Source organism: Somniosus microcephalus, chromosome 13 (genome assembly GCF_052327205.1).
Source record: "Somniosus microcephalus isolate GS21.2 chromosome 13, FLI_Smic_1.0, whole genome shotgun sequence".
Classification (NCBI taxonomy): Eukaryota; Metazoa; Chordata; class Chondrichthyes; order Squaliformes; family Somniosidae; genus Somniosus; species Somniosus microcephalus.
This window is the reverse complement of record NC_140999.1, coordinates 190,116,302-190,133,272: the sequence shown is the minus strand read 5'-3', so window position 1 is coordinate 190,133,272 and position 16,971 is coordinate 190,116,302. Positions and strand designations below refer to the sequence as shown.

The 16,971-nt window shown below is 47.6% G+C and overlaps 1 protein-coding gene across 1 annotated transcript in view; it reads left to right on the top strand.

Annotated features, from left to right (window-relative positions):
- Nucleotides 1-1,814: 1,814 nt before the first annotated feature.
- The window catches only part of LOC147108904 (uncharacterized), a 299,334-nt gene continuing 284,177 nt past the window's right edge, over nt 1,815-16,971 (top strand). The window contains exon 1 of the mRNA XM_086006057.1: nt 1,815-2,259. Within this exon, the coding sequence (XP_085862183.1) occupies nt 2,068-2,259 (192 nt within the window). The 5' untranslated portion in view covers nt 1,815-2,067. The remainder of the gene's footprint in view (nt 2,260-16,971) is intronic.

Sequence of the window (16,971 nt, the reverse complement as noted above, 5' to 3'; positions counted from 1 at the left end):
TCCTGGATGGTGTCGAGCTTCTTGAGTGTTGTTGGAGCTGTACTCATCCAGGCAAGTGGAGAGTATTCCATCACACTCCTGACTTGTGCCTTGTAAATAGTGGAATGGCTTTGGGGAGTCAGGAGGTGAGACACTCGCCGCAGAATACCCAGCCTCTGACCTGCTCTTGTTGCCACAGTATTTATGTGGCTGGTCCAGTTAAGTTTCTGGTCAAAGGTGACCCCCCCAGGATGTTGATGGTGAGGGATTTGGTGATGGTAATGCCTTTGAATGTCAAGGGGCGGTGGTTAGACGCTCGCTTTTTGGAGATAGTCATTGCCTGGCACTTGTGTGGCATGAATGTTACCTGCCACTTTTCAGCCCAAGGCTGAATGTTGTCCAGGTCTTGCTGCATGCGGTCATGGGCTGTTTCATTACCTGAGGAGTTGCAAATGGAACTGAACACTGTGCAGTCATCTACGAACATCCCCACTGCTGACCTTATGATGGAGGGAAGGTCATTGATGAAGCAGCTGAAGATGGTTGGGCCTAGGACACTGCCCTGAGGAACTCCTGCAGCGATGTCCTGGAGCTGAGATGATTGACCTTCAATCACCAGAACCATCTTCCTGGCATTGACAGGTTGTTTTTTTAATGCTCACTTCCTGTGTCTTCCCCTCCCTCTTGCTCCTCTGTCCTGATCCCCTCTTCCTTGCCTCACCCCCCGACCCTTGAGCCCCAAGGCAGCAGGAGGCTGGGGAGCAGCTGAGAAAGGATGGGGGGAAGCCGAGAGCAGCAGGGCTGGACAGCAGTGGAGGAGGGTGGGGTGTGGGGCGGGGGTGAGGTTAGCAACAGATTGAAGGCTTGAAAGACCTGAACCTGGACCCACAGCGCCGCCTGGGAGGTCTCAAAGGCAAGAGCGCCATCTATGTTGGGGAGCAAGTAATGCTGCACTGAAGAGAAAATCAACAGAAAACATGATGGAAATAGCGTGACAGGAATAGTGTGACAGGAATAGTGTGACAGAAGAGTGGCTGCGACACAGAAAATGTGACAGTACAAGAAATAAGTGTAACAACAGGAAGGGTTCAGATGCAAGAGGACATTAAAAAAAAATGTATTTGGACCCCTGCACTTCACCCTGCTGGAGAAACGACATTCTCACACCGCAGAGCCTGGCTGGGCTTAGTTAAGAACCTGGGTTTGACGTGTTGCAGAGCTGTAGGGCCCCTGGGTACGGCAGGAGTTGTATGCAGAAGGAAACTCCCTCCTGTCGGCTCCAACAACAAGGAGCTTCACCCTTGACAACAACAACAACTTGCATTTATGTAGCACCTTTAACGTAGCAAAACATCCCAGGGTACAGTTCTGTGCTGTGGCCTTATGCACTGGGACCATTGGCTTAGACCCACAGCCTAAACTAAACTCTTTGCACTTTGAACCCCAGCCGATAGTAATAACTGCACATAAGAACATAAGAACTAGGAGCAGGAGGAGGCCAGTCGGGCCCCTCGAGCCATTCAATGAGATCACGGCTGATCTTACACATCAACTCCACTTTCCAGCCCTATCCCCATGTCCCTTAGTGTCAAAAAATCTCAGTCTAAGACATGTGAAGAAAAGAGAGAAAGAATTTGCATTTGTACAACGCCTTTCACAACCTCAGGACGTCCGAAAGCGCTTTACAGCCAATGAAGTACTTTTTGAAGTGTAGTCACTGTTGTAATGTAGGATAAGGCAGCAGCCAATATGCGCACAGCAAACTCCCACAGGCAGCAACGTGACAATGACCAGATCGTCTGCTTTATTTTAGTGATCTTGATTGAGGTGTAAATATTGGCCCCAGGACTCCGGGGAGAACGGCCCCCTGCTCTTCTCCGAAATAGTGCCGCGGGATCTTTTACACGCTAACCGTCAGCCGTGCCTCGGTCTTTCTCTCTTAGGTAATAGCGTTGAGGGAATTAGAATCAGAAAATGATGCCCCGTCACCTCACACCTGTCAGCACCTGGACAGAGAGCTAGACCAGTGAATGCTTCAGGCAGAGCTGGAGCTGACAAGGACTCGCGACTTGTCTTCTCTCTTTTCAGATGTCGACTGGGCTGCGAGAAAATTTCCAGCATTTTCATTTCCAGGAGGAGTTGCTGGCCGCGGTGAGAACGCGGGCGAGTCCGGTCGATCTGCCCAAGAGAGCCAGCCTCACTGCGCCTTTACCTATTGTTGAGATGCCCCGTGCGTTTAATAGCTTTATTGAGAATCTCTATCCTACAAATCAGCTTCAGGTGAGTTTATTTTACTTACTTAACAAGAATTTACATGGAATGTTCTGTCTTGATTTCCTCCATTGCCTCTCTTCAATTGTCTGCCCTCTTCAAGCTATTGATGATTCCTGGGGTACTAGTTTGGGGTATAAACACCCCCCCCCACTTCTGCCACCCCCCCCCCCATTACCCCCATGGCAGCACCAGCCTTCCAGTACCTTGATGAAGAGCATTCTTCATGCACGAGCCCAGACAGTAGATATTGGCAGGCTATTCAACTACGTAGTGCATCACGGCGAAGCCCAGTCTTATCCTCAATAACAACAGAAAATGCTGGAAAAATTCAGCAGGTCAGGCAACATCCGTGGAGAGAAATTTGAGTTGACGTTTCGGGTTGAAGAAGGGTTCGACCCGAAACGTCAACTCAAATTTCTCTCCACGGATGTTGCCTGACCTGCTGAGTTTTTCCAGCATTTTCTGTTGTTATTGAGGATTTCCAACATCTGCAGTATTTTGCTATCGTACCAGTCTTATCCTCACTTGAGGGCCTCAAACGCAGCAAACATCACTGGATTGGGGTCAGCGGGGCGAAGCCGGTCTGATTTTATTTTCCTACCTCCCTAGCCCAGGGACAATAAGGCTAATTGTGCTGTCCTTATTGCCGTCCAGATTGAGACCAACACAGATCAAACCTGGTACTGTACCTTCCTGGTCTATACAGTTCAGTTCCACAGGGTCAACGCATTAGTGTCAGTGGCGGCTCAGTGGGTACCATCTGTGCTGCTGAGGCAGAAGGTCGTGGGTTCATGTCCCACTCACCCCAGAGACTTGAGCACAAAAATCTAGACTGACACTCCCAGTACAGCGCTGAGGGAGTGCTGCATGGTCAGAGGTGCCGTCTTTCGGCTGAGATGTCAAAACGAGGCCCCTGTCTGCCCTCTCGGGTGGATGTAAAAGATCTTGCAGCGCTATTTCTAAGAAGAACAGGGGACTTCTCCCCGGTGTCCTGGACAATATTTATCCCTCAACCAACATCACGAAAACAGATTATCTGGTCATTATCGCATTGCTGTTTGTGGGAGCTTGCTGTGCGCAAATTGGCTGCTGCCTTTCCTACTTCATGACAGTGACTACACGTCAATGCAAGTCTTTCTTTCTTTTCCATTAGTTATTCCCCTCAGAATCTTATATAGATTTGGGTTGAATCCATAACCGGATGGTTTGTATCTGGTATGTGCCTTGAACAGACTGAATAGGGCAAATGACCTTTTACTTATGTTTCCAAATTGCAGGGATTATTTATACTGGGCTGAGAGGACAAAATGTGTGTTGACATTTGAAATTTCTTGTGGCTGAACAGAATTTCTCAGTTATCAGCTATTACCTCACTTGGAGTGCTCTGCGTATATAAATACACAGCCAAGAACCCTGTCACATTCTCTCCTCTATATATAGTTATCTATAGAAGCTGCTTAATGTTTAGCTATTGAATGACGTTCGTGAAGGAAGGGGACCGAATTATAAGTTGGAAAGATATTTCCACCTCTTTTATGTAGCTGGATAACAAAGATTAGAGAAAGACTGTGAAATTGGTGCGTGAGTAATTAAAAAAAAGACTTGCATTTCTATGGCGCCTTTCACAAGCTCAGGGCGCCCCAAAGCGCTTTTACAGCCAATGAAGTCCTTGTTGAAGTCACTGTTGTAATGTAGGAAACACGGCAGCCAATCTGTGCACAGCAAGATCCCACAGACAGCAATGTGATAATGACCGGGTAACCTTTTTTTTCAGTGATGTGGATCGAGGGATAAATATTGGCCCGAGGTCCACTGGCTCTTCTTTGAAATAGTGGCCGTGGGATCTTTTACATCCGCCTGAGAGAGCAGACGGGGCCTCGGTTTAACATCTCATTCCAAAGGCGGCACCTCCGACAGTGCAGCACTCCACTGGAGTGTCAGCCTAGCTTTATGTGCTCAAGTCTCTGGAGTGGGACTTGAACCCACAACCTTTGATGACTCAGAGGTGAGGGTGCTGCCCACTGAGCCACATCTAGCTCATCCCCTAATTATGAGCACACAGAAAAATTATAGAAAGGAGATAGTTCTCAAACTTTAGATGCGGTAGAGTTTGGAAACTGGCGTAGCGGTCTTCATTTGGACTGCTCCCGCACACTTCCTAGTGATCAACTCGAGGGCACCAGGATGCAGCCCTAGATTCAGGTGCGTGCGTACCCCTCAGGACCAGTGGCTAGGGTGAGACCACACCTTGAGTATTGTGTGCATGTTTTGGTCGCCTTATCTGAGGAAGGATGTTCTTGCCATGGAGGGAGTGCAGCGAAGATTCACCAGACTGATACCTGGGATGGCAGGAATGACGTATGAGGAGAGATTGGGTCGATTGGGCTTGTACTCACTGGAGTTTAGAAGAATGAGAGGGGATCTCATTGAAACTTATAAAATTCTTACAGGACTGGACAGACTGGATGCAGGAAGGATGTTCCCGATGGCCCAGGAGTCCAGAACCAGGGGTCACAGTCTAAGGATAAGGGGTAAACCATTTAGGACAGAAATGAGGAGGAATTTCTTCACCCAGAGAGTGGTGAACCTGTGGAATTCTCTACCACAGAAGGCAGTAGAGGCCAATTCATTAAATATATTCAAGAAGGAGTTGGATATATTTCTTAAGGCTAAAGGGATCAAGGGATATGGGGAGAAGGCAGGGACAGGGTACTGAGTTTGAATGATCAGCCATGATCGCATTGAATGGCGGAGCGGGCTCGAGGGGCCGAATGGCCGACTCCTGCTCCTATCTTCTATGTTTCTATGTTTCTATGGTTGGACCGTATTCCGGAAAATTTCATCACATGGCCTCCCGCTTCCAACCGCCCCGCCCCCCACCATTGGTCCCCGACACGCCAATCCTTGCATCAATCAGTCAATAATGGCGGTGACAGTACCCATAATCCTCTGCGCGCCACAAACCACTCTATCCATCCTGCACTGCATTCTGGGCCCCGCTTTTTGTTGTCAGTCCGAGCAGAAGCTAAAACGCGGGAAGAAACTGTCCCCACAATCTTTCTCCCGGGTGTTGCTCACAGCAGCATCCGGGAGATTAACCTTTAATTCCGGAAGACTCCAGGACAATCCGGGAGGGTTGGCGACCCCGTCAGTGACACCTGACTGAGCAAAGAAATAACTCTGGGCAACATGAACTCAAGCAAAAATAAAATTAAAACTAAAGTGGAATAAGAACATAAGAACTAGGAGCAGGAGTCAGCCATTCGGCCCCTCGAGCCCGCTCCGCCATTCAATAAGATCATGGCTGATCATCGACCTCAACTCCACCTTCCTGCCCGATCCCCATATCCTTTGATTCCCTTAATATTCAAAAATCTATCGATCTGTCTTGAATATTCTCAATGACTCAGCATCCACAGACCTCTGGGGTAGAGAATTCCAAAGATTTACCACCCTCTGAGTGAAGAAGTTCCTCCTCATCTCAGTCCTAAATGGCCGACCCCTTTATTCTGAGACTGTGACCCCTTTTCTTGAGACTATGGGCTCGATTTTCCAAGCCCCGAGGAGGCGGGCATGGAGGCGGGACAGCACGTAAAATCGGAGAAATTGGGATCGGATGGCAAACCCGCCCCCATCCCGCCTCCGTGCCCTTTTGCCAGGAGGCGGGAAGATGTGCAGCTTCGGGTCCCGTCTCCTGGAGGCGGGAAAGGGATTTAATCCTTTTAACTGCCTGTATTAACAGGTAGTTAACAGGCAGAAAAAGGGATGAGTGCCATTTTACCTTCACAGGTGAAGGCTTCCCGACCTCGGAGAACCCCGCCGGGTTGGAGGAGACGTGGAGGAGGTCTGCAGCGGTCGGAGGCACCTGGAAGTGAGGTGTAGAGGTGAGTGATGGGTGCAAGTGTGGAGTGGTAAGTATGCAAGGTGAGTGATAAGTTTAAAAAGGTGTTCACTTACCTTTTTTTTACTTCTATAGCTTTAGCCGTGCTGGATCGGGAGAGCCGACATCCTGCTTGTCAATTTCAGGTAATGGCTGATGGACCCTCCGATCCATCAGACATCTGAAATTTACTTTTTTACAATGTTTTTTCAGCCCTCACCACAAAAACTAATCAAACTAAAGAGAATGTCAGTGTTTGACAGCTTCACAGAGCTTCACAGAGCTGTCAAACGCTGTCATTTCTTCTTTCAAGAAGTCTTGACAGATAGCATGTCAGACGTTGACGTGATCTGTCAGCGATTTCCTCCCTAATTGGCCCGCTGAGCCCGCAGGGCGGGCTTAACAAGCTCAATCAGGGGAAATCCCTCTGATTGTTCAGGCGAGGAGTCATAGGGCTGGATTTTGTCAATGGAGGCGACTTGGAGGTGGGACATTGACACGACAAGCAGCAGTCCCACCTCCAAGTCGCCTCCATTGACAAAATCCAGCCCTATGACTCCTAGTTCTAGACTCGCCAGCCAGGGGAAACATCCTCTCAGCATCTACCTGTCAAGCCCTCTAAGAGTTTAATACATTTCAATGAGATCACTTCTCATTCTTCTAAACAGAAGAGAACATAGGCCCAACCTACTCAATCTCTCCTCATAAGACAGCCTTCTCATCCTAAGAATCAATCTGGTGAGCCTTCGTTACACTCCCTCTATGGCAAGTATATCCTTCCTTAGGTAAGGAGACCAAAACTGGGCACAATACTCCAGGTGTGGTCTCACCAGGGCCCTGTATAATTGCAGCAAGACTTCCTTACTCTTACACTCCACCCCGCTTGTAATAAAGGCCAACATGCCATTCGCTTTCCTAATTGCTCGCTGTACCTGCAAGTTAACTTTCTGAGATTCATCATTGGAGGTGCAGAGGGTGTTTTAAACCTTCTCTTATGTAATTGGGGCTTTCTCCTGCCTGTGGAGGCTCATGAAAATCTTTTCAGAGAAGTAAACCGTTGGAATCTGAAAACTCTCTTTTATATAATGCCTGCTAAAAATATATCTTAACGGAGGGGAGGCGATGAAGCAGAGTTTGCGAAATGAGCCAAACTGATCAACATTTTCTAATGCAGATTATTTTAAAGTATACTCGGAGTCCTGCGTGCAGTTTTGGTCTCCTTACCTAAGAAAGGATATACTTGCCATAGAGGGAGTGCAGCGAAGGTTCACCAGACTGATTCCTGGGATGGCAGGACTGTCGTATGAGGAGAGATTGGGTCGACTAGGCCTGTATTCACTAGAGTTTAGAAGAATGAGAGGGAATCTCATTGAAACATATAAAATCCTGACAGGGCTAGACAGACTGGATGCAGAGAGGATGTTTTCCCTTGGCTGGGGGGGTCTAGAACGAGGGGTCACAGTCTCAGGATACGGGGTAGGACATTTAGGACTGAGATGAGGAGAAATTTCTTCACTCAGAGGGTGGTGAACCTATAGAATTTTCTACCACAGAAGGCTGTGGAGGCCAAGTCATTGAATATATTTAAGAAGGAGACCGATAGATTTCTAGACACAAAAGGCATCAAGGGGTATGGGGAGAGAGCGGGAATATGGTATTGAGAGAGAGGATCAGCCATGATCATATTGAATGGCCGAATGGCCTACTCCTACTTCTATGTTTCTATGTTTCTAACCCATCATAATCTTGTACACCTCTATCAAACTCAACCTCCATTGCTCTAATGAAAACAAATCCAGCTTCTCCAACCTGTCCTTGTAACTAAGATGCCCCATCCCCGGAACCATTCTGGTAAATCTCCTCTGCACCCTCTCAAGTGCCTTCACGTCCTTCCTAAAGTGTGGTGACCAGAACTGGATGCAATACTCCAGTTGTGGCCTAACCAGCGCTTTATAAAGGTTCAGCATAACTTCTCTCCTTTTGTACTCAATACCTCTATTTATGAAGCCCAAGATCCCATATGCTTTGCTAACCGCTCTCTCAATATGTCCTGCCACCTTCAGGGACCGATGCACATTAATTCCCAGGTCCCTCTGTCCCTGCACACTCTTTAAAACTGTGCCATTAAGTGTATATTGCCTCTCCCTGATCCTTCTGCCAAAATGCATCACCTCACACTTCTCTGTATTAAATTTCATCTGCCACTTGTCTGCCCATTCTGCTAGCCTTTCTATGTCCTGTTGCAGTCGATTGGTATCATCCTCACTGTTTGCCACACCCTCAAGTTTGGTGTCATTGGCAAATTTAGAAATTTTAATCTGTATTCCAATATCCAGGTCATCTATATATATCAAAAAAAGTCTGAGAATTTTAAATCAATTTTAAAGCAAAGAAATCTGGTATCAGTCAAAGTGACCGTAAAGCTATCAGATTGTAAAAACTCAACTGATGCCCTTCAGGGAAGGAAACCTGCCGTCCTTACTGAGTCTGACTCCAGCGTGGTTCATGCTTGAGTGATCTAAGGATTTGGCAATAAATGCCGGCCTTGCTAATGAATGAAAGAAAAAAGTTGTTACCACCAAAAAGACTTGGTGTGTGCTAAACCATTCCCATGTGTCAACCGTGGCTCAGTGGGGAGCACACTCAGAATGGTTTTGGGTTCAAATTTCACTCCAGGGGACTTGAGCACAAAGCTCTCGGCTGACATCCCAGTGTAGAGCTGAGGGAGCGCTGCACTGTCTGAGGTGCCGTCTTTTGAATGAGACGCTAAACTGAGGCCCCGTCTGCTCTCTCAGGTGGACGTTAAAGATCCCACGGCACTATTTTGAAGAAGAGCAGGGGAGTTCTCCCCGGTGTCCTGGGGCCAATATTTGTCCCTCAACCAACATCACTAAGAACATATTATCTGGTCATTATCACATTGCTGTTTGTGGGCGCTTGCTGTGCACAAATTGGCTGCTGCATTTCCTATATTGCAACAGTGACTACACTCCAAAAAGTACTTCATTGGCTGTAAAGTGCTTTGGGACGTCCGGTGGTCGTGAAAGGCGCTATAGAAATGCAAGTCTTTCATTCTTTTATGGGAACCGAATTGCTGCAGGTAGCCTCCGTCTTGATTCAAGGGGGAGGAGGTGCGCGGTAAAATAAATGGAATGGTTTCAGGTTTGTTAACGCGATTCTCCTGAGGATCCTCTGTACAGTTCCCTGATCATTTGAACAGAGAAGATTGGAGATGACATGCGTAACATAATTAAGTAGTGCGGGACTGAATGTTCTCTCAGCTCTCTCTAATGTCAGTCAGTACATGTAATGCTATTCTTACATTTCAACACAAATTCAGGAGTGTGAAGAGTGCTGTGTGTCTTTGGGAACAGGAATTAGAAACAGAAAATGATTTCATTTACAAAAAACCCCCCCGAAAATCCGTCACTTCAGACTCCAACAAATTCTTAACTTTTTTTCCTTCAATAAAAAGAACTGCGTTCAGTTCTGGGCTCCGCACCTCAGGAAGGATACACTGGCCTTGGGGGGGGGGAGCAGCGCAGATTGACCAGAATGATACCGGGGCTAAAAGGGTTAAATTCTGAGGACAGGTTGCACAGACTGGGCTTGTATTCCCTTTGAGTATAGAGGATTAAGGGGTGATCTAATTGAGGTGTTTAAGATGATTAAAGGAGTTGATCGGGTAGAGAGAGAGAAGCTATTTCCTCTGGTGGGGGGAGTCCAGAACAAGGGGGCATAACCTTAAAATTAGAGCCAGGCCGTTCAGGGGCGATGTCAGGAAGCACTCCTTCACACAAAGGGTGGTGGAAATCTGGAACTCCCCCCACCAAAAAGCTGTTGTGGCTGGGGGTCAATTGAAAATTTCAAAACTGAGATTAATAGATTTTTGTTAGGCAAGGGTGTTAAGGGTTATGGAACCAAGGCGGGTGGATGGAGTTAAGATACAGATCATCCATGATCTCATTGAATGGCAGTACAGGTTCGAGGGGCCAAATGGCCACCTCCTGTTCCTATTTTCCCATCAGGAATACACACTTTTGAGGAGCACGTATAAAGTGCAAAAAACTAATTTAGAAAAATGCTGTTTTCCATTAACAGTAAGTGGAGAGCTGCAAGGGATAATCGCGCCCCGAGTGCATCAGGAGAGGCTGATGTAACCTATTTAGTCAAGACTTTCAGAATGGTTTTACTTATATGAAACCAAGCTGGAATGATGGCTTTTCTCCGATAAATTAAACCCACTGCCCCACGTGGCACATTAAATTATCGAAGACCATCGTCCTAGGGGACTCCCCTCACAGACCCACTTTCCATCTCTTTGGGGGTATTTAAATATAGCTCGCAGTAACTGGCATTAAAATGAATCTTTAAAGGAGGCTTAAGGGAGCTTTCTACAAACAGTTGCATAAATTGAAAATGAGCTTTTTTCAAAAGGCACAGTACTAGAGACATAACATAAGAAATAGGAGCAGGAGTCGGCCATTCGGCCCCTTGAACCTGCTCCGCCATTCACTAAGATCATGGCCGATCTTCAACCTCAACTCCACCTTCCCGCCTGATCCCCATATCCCTCGATTCCCCGAGAGTCCAAAAATCCTAAAATTTCTAAAATCCGTCACTTCAGATTCTAACAAATTACTAACTTTTTTCTTTAATAGTGAGTGAGACCAAAGGCTTTACTTTTCTCCGTTTTATTGCCTGAAATCGGGGGTGGTTTAGAAGCAGGCGGGGAGAGGAAGTAGAGGTGGCAGGGCTTGCTGAATCCAGAGCGCAGGACCGTAATACAAGATCGTCCCTAATAAATCCAACAGGGAATTCAGGAGACACTTCTTCAGCCAGAGAGTGGTGAGAATGTGGAACTCGCTACCACAGGGAGTGGTTGAGGCGGCTAATATAGATACATTTAAGAGCAAGCTAGATAAACACATGAGGGAGAAAGGAATAGAAGGATATGCTGATAGGGTGAGATGAAGAGGGGTGGGAGGAGGCTCGTGTGGAGCATAAACACCAGCACGGGCCAGCTGGGCCGAATGGCCTGTTTCTCTGCTGTATATTTGATGTAATTCCTTGCACTGCTGATCCCCTCCCATTGAAACTAGTGCTGCTAATTTTCCTCCCTCTCACCCCCGCCCCCCCCCCCGCCACTCCATGAAGCAGAGATCTAGGTTATCCAATCCTTGATTACCCACTGCTTTGAAATGATGGTGGGAGGGATGGGTGGGCTGTGGGAAACAGGCCGATTTCCCCGCCTTCCCATGGGAGCCCCAGAGGATGGGCGGGGGGAGGGGGGGGAGGTGCGGTATTTGTTGGGGGACAGGGGCAGGGGAGCCCTGTTGATGGCCCTGATGGAGGGAGAGGGCCTGACATGGGCCACCTCTCCCCTCTCTTCTGCCCCCCGCTCCCATACCCATTGAAAAGGCTCATGCATAGGGCCTTTGGTTAAAACTGTGCTTGGAATCCTCCTGTCTTCGCCCCTGCTCCTGCCACATGTTACTGGCTGGCGGTGACGGGCTCCCTCTCTGTGGTGGGGTTTGCCCCTGAAGCCGGGCCCTGCATCCTGAATTAGGCTCAAGCCAGGAGAACGGGTGGGATTGACAACGGGGTCAGGGTAGGGGGTGGAAATCCCTGTCCCTCCCCCACTAGAAACAACGCCACTCCAGAAAGACCATCTGATCCAAGTATTGGGAGAGGCTGGAATTGGGGTGGGGGGGCGCTGGAGGGGGGGGATGAGGTCAGAGAAAGCACAGTAAAAAAAAAGAAAACAAATAAAGGAGTGTTTTGCATTTCTATAGCGCCTTTCATGACCCCAGGACCTCTCAAAGCGCTTTACAGCCAATGAAGTGTAGTCAGTGTTGTAATGTGGGAAACATGGCAGCCAATTTGCACACAGCAAGATCCCACAAACAGCAAACATAGAAACATAGAAGATAGGAGCAGGAGTAGGCCATTCGGCCCTTCGAGCCTGCTCCGCCATTCAATGAGATCATGGCTGATCATCCAAATTCAGTACCCTGTCCCTGCCTTCTCCCCATATCCCTTGATCCCTTTAGCCTTAAGAAATATATCCAACTCTTTTTTGAATATATTTAATGAACTGGCCTCCACCGCCCTCTGTGTCAGAGAATTCCACAGGTTCACCATTCTCTGGGTGAAGAAATTCCTCCTCATTTCAGTCCTAAATGGCTTACCCCTTATCCTTAGACTATGACCCCTGGTTCTGGACTCCCCCGCCATCATAAACATCCTTCCTGCATCTAGTCTGTCCAGGCCTGACAGAATGTTATAGGTTTCGATGAGATCCCCTCTCAATCTTCTAAACTCCAGTGAGTATAATCCCAATCGACACAATCTCTCCTCATACGTCATTCCTGCCATCCCAGGTATCAGCCTGGTGAATCTTCGCTGCACTCCTTCCATGGCAAGAACGTCCTTCCTCAGGTAAGGCGACCAAAACTGCACACAATACTCAAGGTGCGGTCTCACCAAGGCCCTGTACAACTGCAGCAAGACATCCTTGTTCCTGTACTCGAACCCTCTTGCTACGAAGGCCAACATACCATTTGCCTTCTTAACCGCCTGCTGCACCTGCATGCTTACCTTCAGTGACTGGTGCACAAGAACACCCAGGTCTCTTTGCACTTCCCCTTCTCCCAATCTATTGCCATTCAAATAATAATCTGCCTTCCTGTTTTTGCCACCAAAGTGGATAACCTCACATTTATCCACATTATAGTGCATTTGCCATGTTTCTGCCCAATCACCCAATCTGTCCAAATCGTACTGGAGTTTCATGACATCCTCCTCACAGCTTACCTTCCCACCCAGCTTTGTGTCGTCTGCAAATTTGGAGATATTACATCCAATTCCCTCGTCCAGATCATTAATATATATTGTGAACAGCTGGGGTCCTAGGAACGAGCCTTGCGGTACCCCACTAGTCACTGCCTGCCACTCGGAAAACGACCCGTTTATTCCAACTCTTTGCTTTCTGTCCACCAACCAGTTCTCTATCCAAGTCAATACCTGGCCCCCAATCCCATGTGCCTTAATTTTGCACGCTAATCTCTTATGTGGGACCTTATCGAAAGCCTTCTGAAAGTCCAAATACACCACATCCACTGGTTCTCCCTTATCTATTTTACCAGTTACATCCTCAAAAAATTCCAGTAGATTAGTCAAGCACGATACCTTTTGTAAATCCATGTGATAATGACCGGATCATCTGTTTTTTAGTGCTGTTGGTTGAGGGGTTAATATTGTCCAGGACACCGGGGAGAACTCCCCTACTCTTCTTCAAATGGGAACTACAAGAGGGAAGATTATCACTCGGTTTAATGTCTTATCTGAAAGTCGGCACCTCCGACTGTGCAGCACTCCCTCAGTACGGCACTGGAAGTGTCAGCCTGGATTATGTGCTCAAGGCTCTTGGTGTGGGACTACGAACCCACGACTTTCTTAGATCAGAGAGAGCGAGATTGCTGCCCACTGAGCCACGACTCACACAATCAACTTTTAGTAGAGTCCACTGTGAAGCACAGAGTCTAGCACCAAGGTTCCTGACCCTAAATGGGCCGGGAGAGATGAGGGGGATACAGGAACAGGGCGGGGTACAGGTGATTAGAACTATTGTCTCGCGCGGAGGGTGAGCAGGGGCTGGTTGGGCCGAATGGCCTGTCTCCGTGCTGTCACTTCAATTGTATTTCACGTGCTAACAGCTTTCTGTTAGCGTCCATTAAACACACGGAATGAGCGACTGAGCACCACAATCACATTTCCCGGAACACTCTCTGATGTTTCCCGATGCATGAAGCCGCGTAAAGTGGAAAGTCTATCGTACTGCAGACACTCATAAGTTTCATGATTTATTGATGTTGCACGATTGTTTAACCCTCTCGATACACAATGTTAGAAAGGAAAGAGAGAGAAAATTCACGTCTCCTTTTCCCTTCCCCTTCCCCCCCACCACCCCCGCTCCCCTCCCCTGGTGAATCGGCGGCATTAAAGAATTTAGCAAAATCTATAACATGTTAAATGTGCTGGGGCAGAGTTTCCGCTTTGGGCGCGATCGGGAAGTTGTAATGACGCTGGGTCGGTTACACTTGAAGTGCCAGCCGTGGCTCAGTGGGCAGCACACTCGCCTCTGAGTCAGAAGGTTGTGGTTCACAGTGGACTCCACTAAAAGTTGATTGTGTGAGTCGTGGCTCAGTGGGCAGCACTCTCACTCTCTCTGATCTAAGAAGGTCGTGGGTTCGTAGTCCCACACCAAGAGCCTTGAGCACATAATCCAGAGACTTGAGCAGATAAAGCTAGGCTGACACTCCAGTGCAGTGCTGAGGGAGCGCCGCACTGCCGGAGGTGCCGTCTTTTGGACGAGACGTTAAACCGAGGCCCCGTCTGCCCCTCTCAGGTGGATCCCACGGCACTATTTCGAAGAAGAGCAGGGATGTTCTGGGCTACTATTTATCCCTCAAACCAACAAAACATGTCATTATCACATTGCTGTTTGTGGGAGCTTGCTGTGCGCAAATTGGCTGCCGTGTTTCCCACATTACAACAGTGACTACACTTCAGAAAGTACTTCATTGGCTGTAAAGCGCTTTGAGACGTCCGGTGGTCGTGAAAGGCGCTATAGAAATGTAGGTGTTTCTTTTTTTCTTTCAAATCGCAAACGTAAAATCATCGCTGAACCAGCGCAATCGGCCAGCGCAACAGAACGCCATCGTTTCTTCAACTTTCTCATTGCATTAAAAGCTACTCCTTGATTTTTTTAAAATTCGTCGATGGGATGTGGGCGTCGCTGGCGAGGCCGGCATTTATTGCCCATCCCTAGTTGCCCCGGAGAAGGTGGTGGTGGTGAGCCGCCTTCTTGATGTGTTCAGGAGCACTGACCTGCTGCAGTTTGGTTAATCGGCTGAAAATGGGTTTTTCAGCAAAAAATATCCATTTTTAATGAGAGTGAATAATCCACCTGTGAATAATCTGATTTAAAATCATTGCAAATGACTTTAAAAAAAATTATACTGAACCGTTTAATAGTTTCGTTGGTGAACACGAGTCAAGTTTCTCAGTAAATTAATTATCTGATCTGAAAAATCTTTTCAAACGTGCCAGTGCGCCTCAGAGACTGAGCGCAATTTGAAGAGCCTTCCCGAACCAGCGTAATCGGCGGAAATCTTGCAATTTCAGCCGGGGGTGCGGGGCCAGTTTTGTGGGCGGGGCCTGATCCAGGTGAATTGAATCTTGAGCCAGCAGAAAAGATGGCGAAAAACACGAATGTGAGTGGACTTGGGCGTAACTCACTCACGTTTAAAATTCCCCCATCTTTTGCGCTGGTTCGGCCGATTCCGCCCGGATTACTGGCGCAAACTCGACCTTGCTACGTATGTTACACGTTCCGCATTTGGGCATCACCGTTCTGTGACACACTGTCACACCTGCAGCGGCGCGTGTCTGCCACTAGATGGCGCTCCACGAGCTCCACCTCCCTTCACCCGCAGCAGCACAAATAGATTCTTGAGGGAAATTCCTGACTCTCCAACGGACTACGCCACAGGAGGTCGAATAATCAATAAATAATTAACAAAATCTTTCCCCACAGTCCTGCAAAATTTTCCCCTTCAAGTATTTATCCAATTCCCTTCTGAAAGTTACTATTGAATCTGCTTCCGCCGCCCTTTCAGGCAGCGCATTCCAGATCACAACAACTCGCTGTGTAAATGTTTTGTTCCTCATGTTGACTCTGGTTCTTTGGCCGATTACCTTAAATCTCTGTCCTCTGGTATCGCACCCTTCTGCCACTGGAAACAGTTTCTCCTTATTTACTCCATCAAAAACCCTTCAAGGTTTTGAACAGCTCTGTCAAATCTCCCCTTAACCTTCTCTGCTCCAAGAAGAAGAATCCCAACTTCTCTAGTCTGTCTCTTAACTGAAGTCTTTCATCTCTGGTACCATTCCTGTAAATCTCTTCTGCACCCTCTCTAAGGCCTTGACATATTTCCTAAAGCGTGGTGCCCAGAATTAAACACATTGGCCCGTATTTTCCGATCGGAGGTTTCCTGCGTGCGGAGGCCTCCGATCTGGAAAAAATCTACGGACTTACCTGAGGGCTCCCGAGGTCCGGTCAGTTCCGATCCTGGCCCTGTTCACAGTCGAAATGCGCAGGGCCCAGGTATCCCGGGGCGCAGGCGGTTCGCAAGCGTCCCTGGGATCACGTGGGCCATGGGGAACCAATGGGAGAAGGGAATCCCCCTTCATACTTTTGACAGATAGACCTGTCAAATATATGAATGGAGATCACTGAAAAAACACATCAAAACATTAAATACATTTTTTTTAAATTACGTTTTTATAATTAGTTAAAATTACATTAAATTAAATATTTTCTCCAAAAATTAAATTTTGGGAGAAAAAAATTAAAGTTTTTTACCGGCTAAAAATAAACTTACCTTTTTTTAAAGTATTTTAAAATTATAAATGAGTGAAAAAACATTTTTTTTAAACTTTTTAAACTCTTATGCTGGTAAAAGCAGGCCTTACGCTGCTTTTACCAGGCGTAAGATTTCTAAGGGTTTTCAGCGGGCGGAGGTTGTGCAGAAAGTGGAACTCTCCCCCCGCAGAGGCCCTTCTCCAGGGCAGGCGGAGGATCTGTCGAGAGGATTCTTCACAGATCGGAAGTGCCGGTTTTCAGCGCGTGCGCTGTGCATGCCTATAACCGGCATTTCCAATGTCCTTACGGGTATACACAGCTCTTACACACACCCGTAGGGATCGGAAAATACGGGCCAATACTCTAGCTGTTTTATACAGGCTTAGTATAACTTCCTTGCTTTTGTACT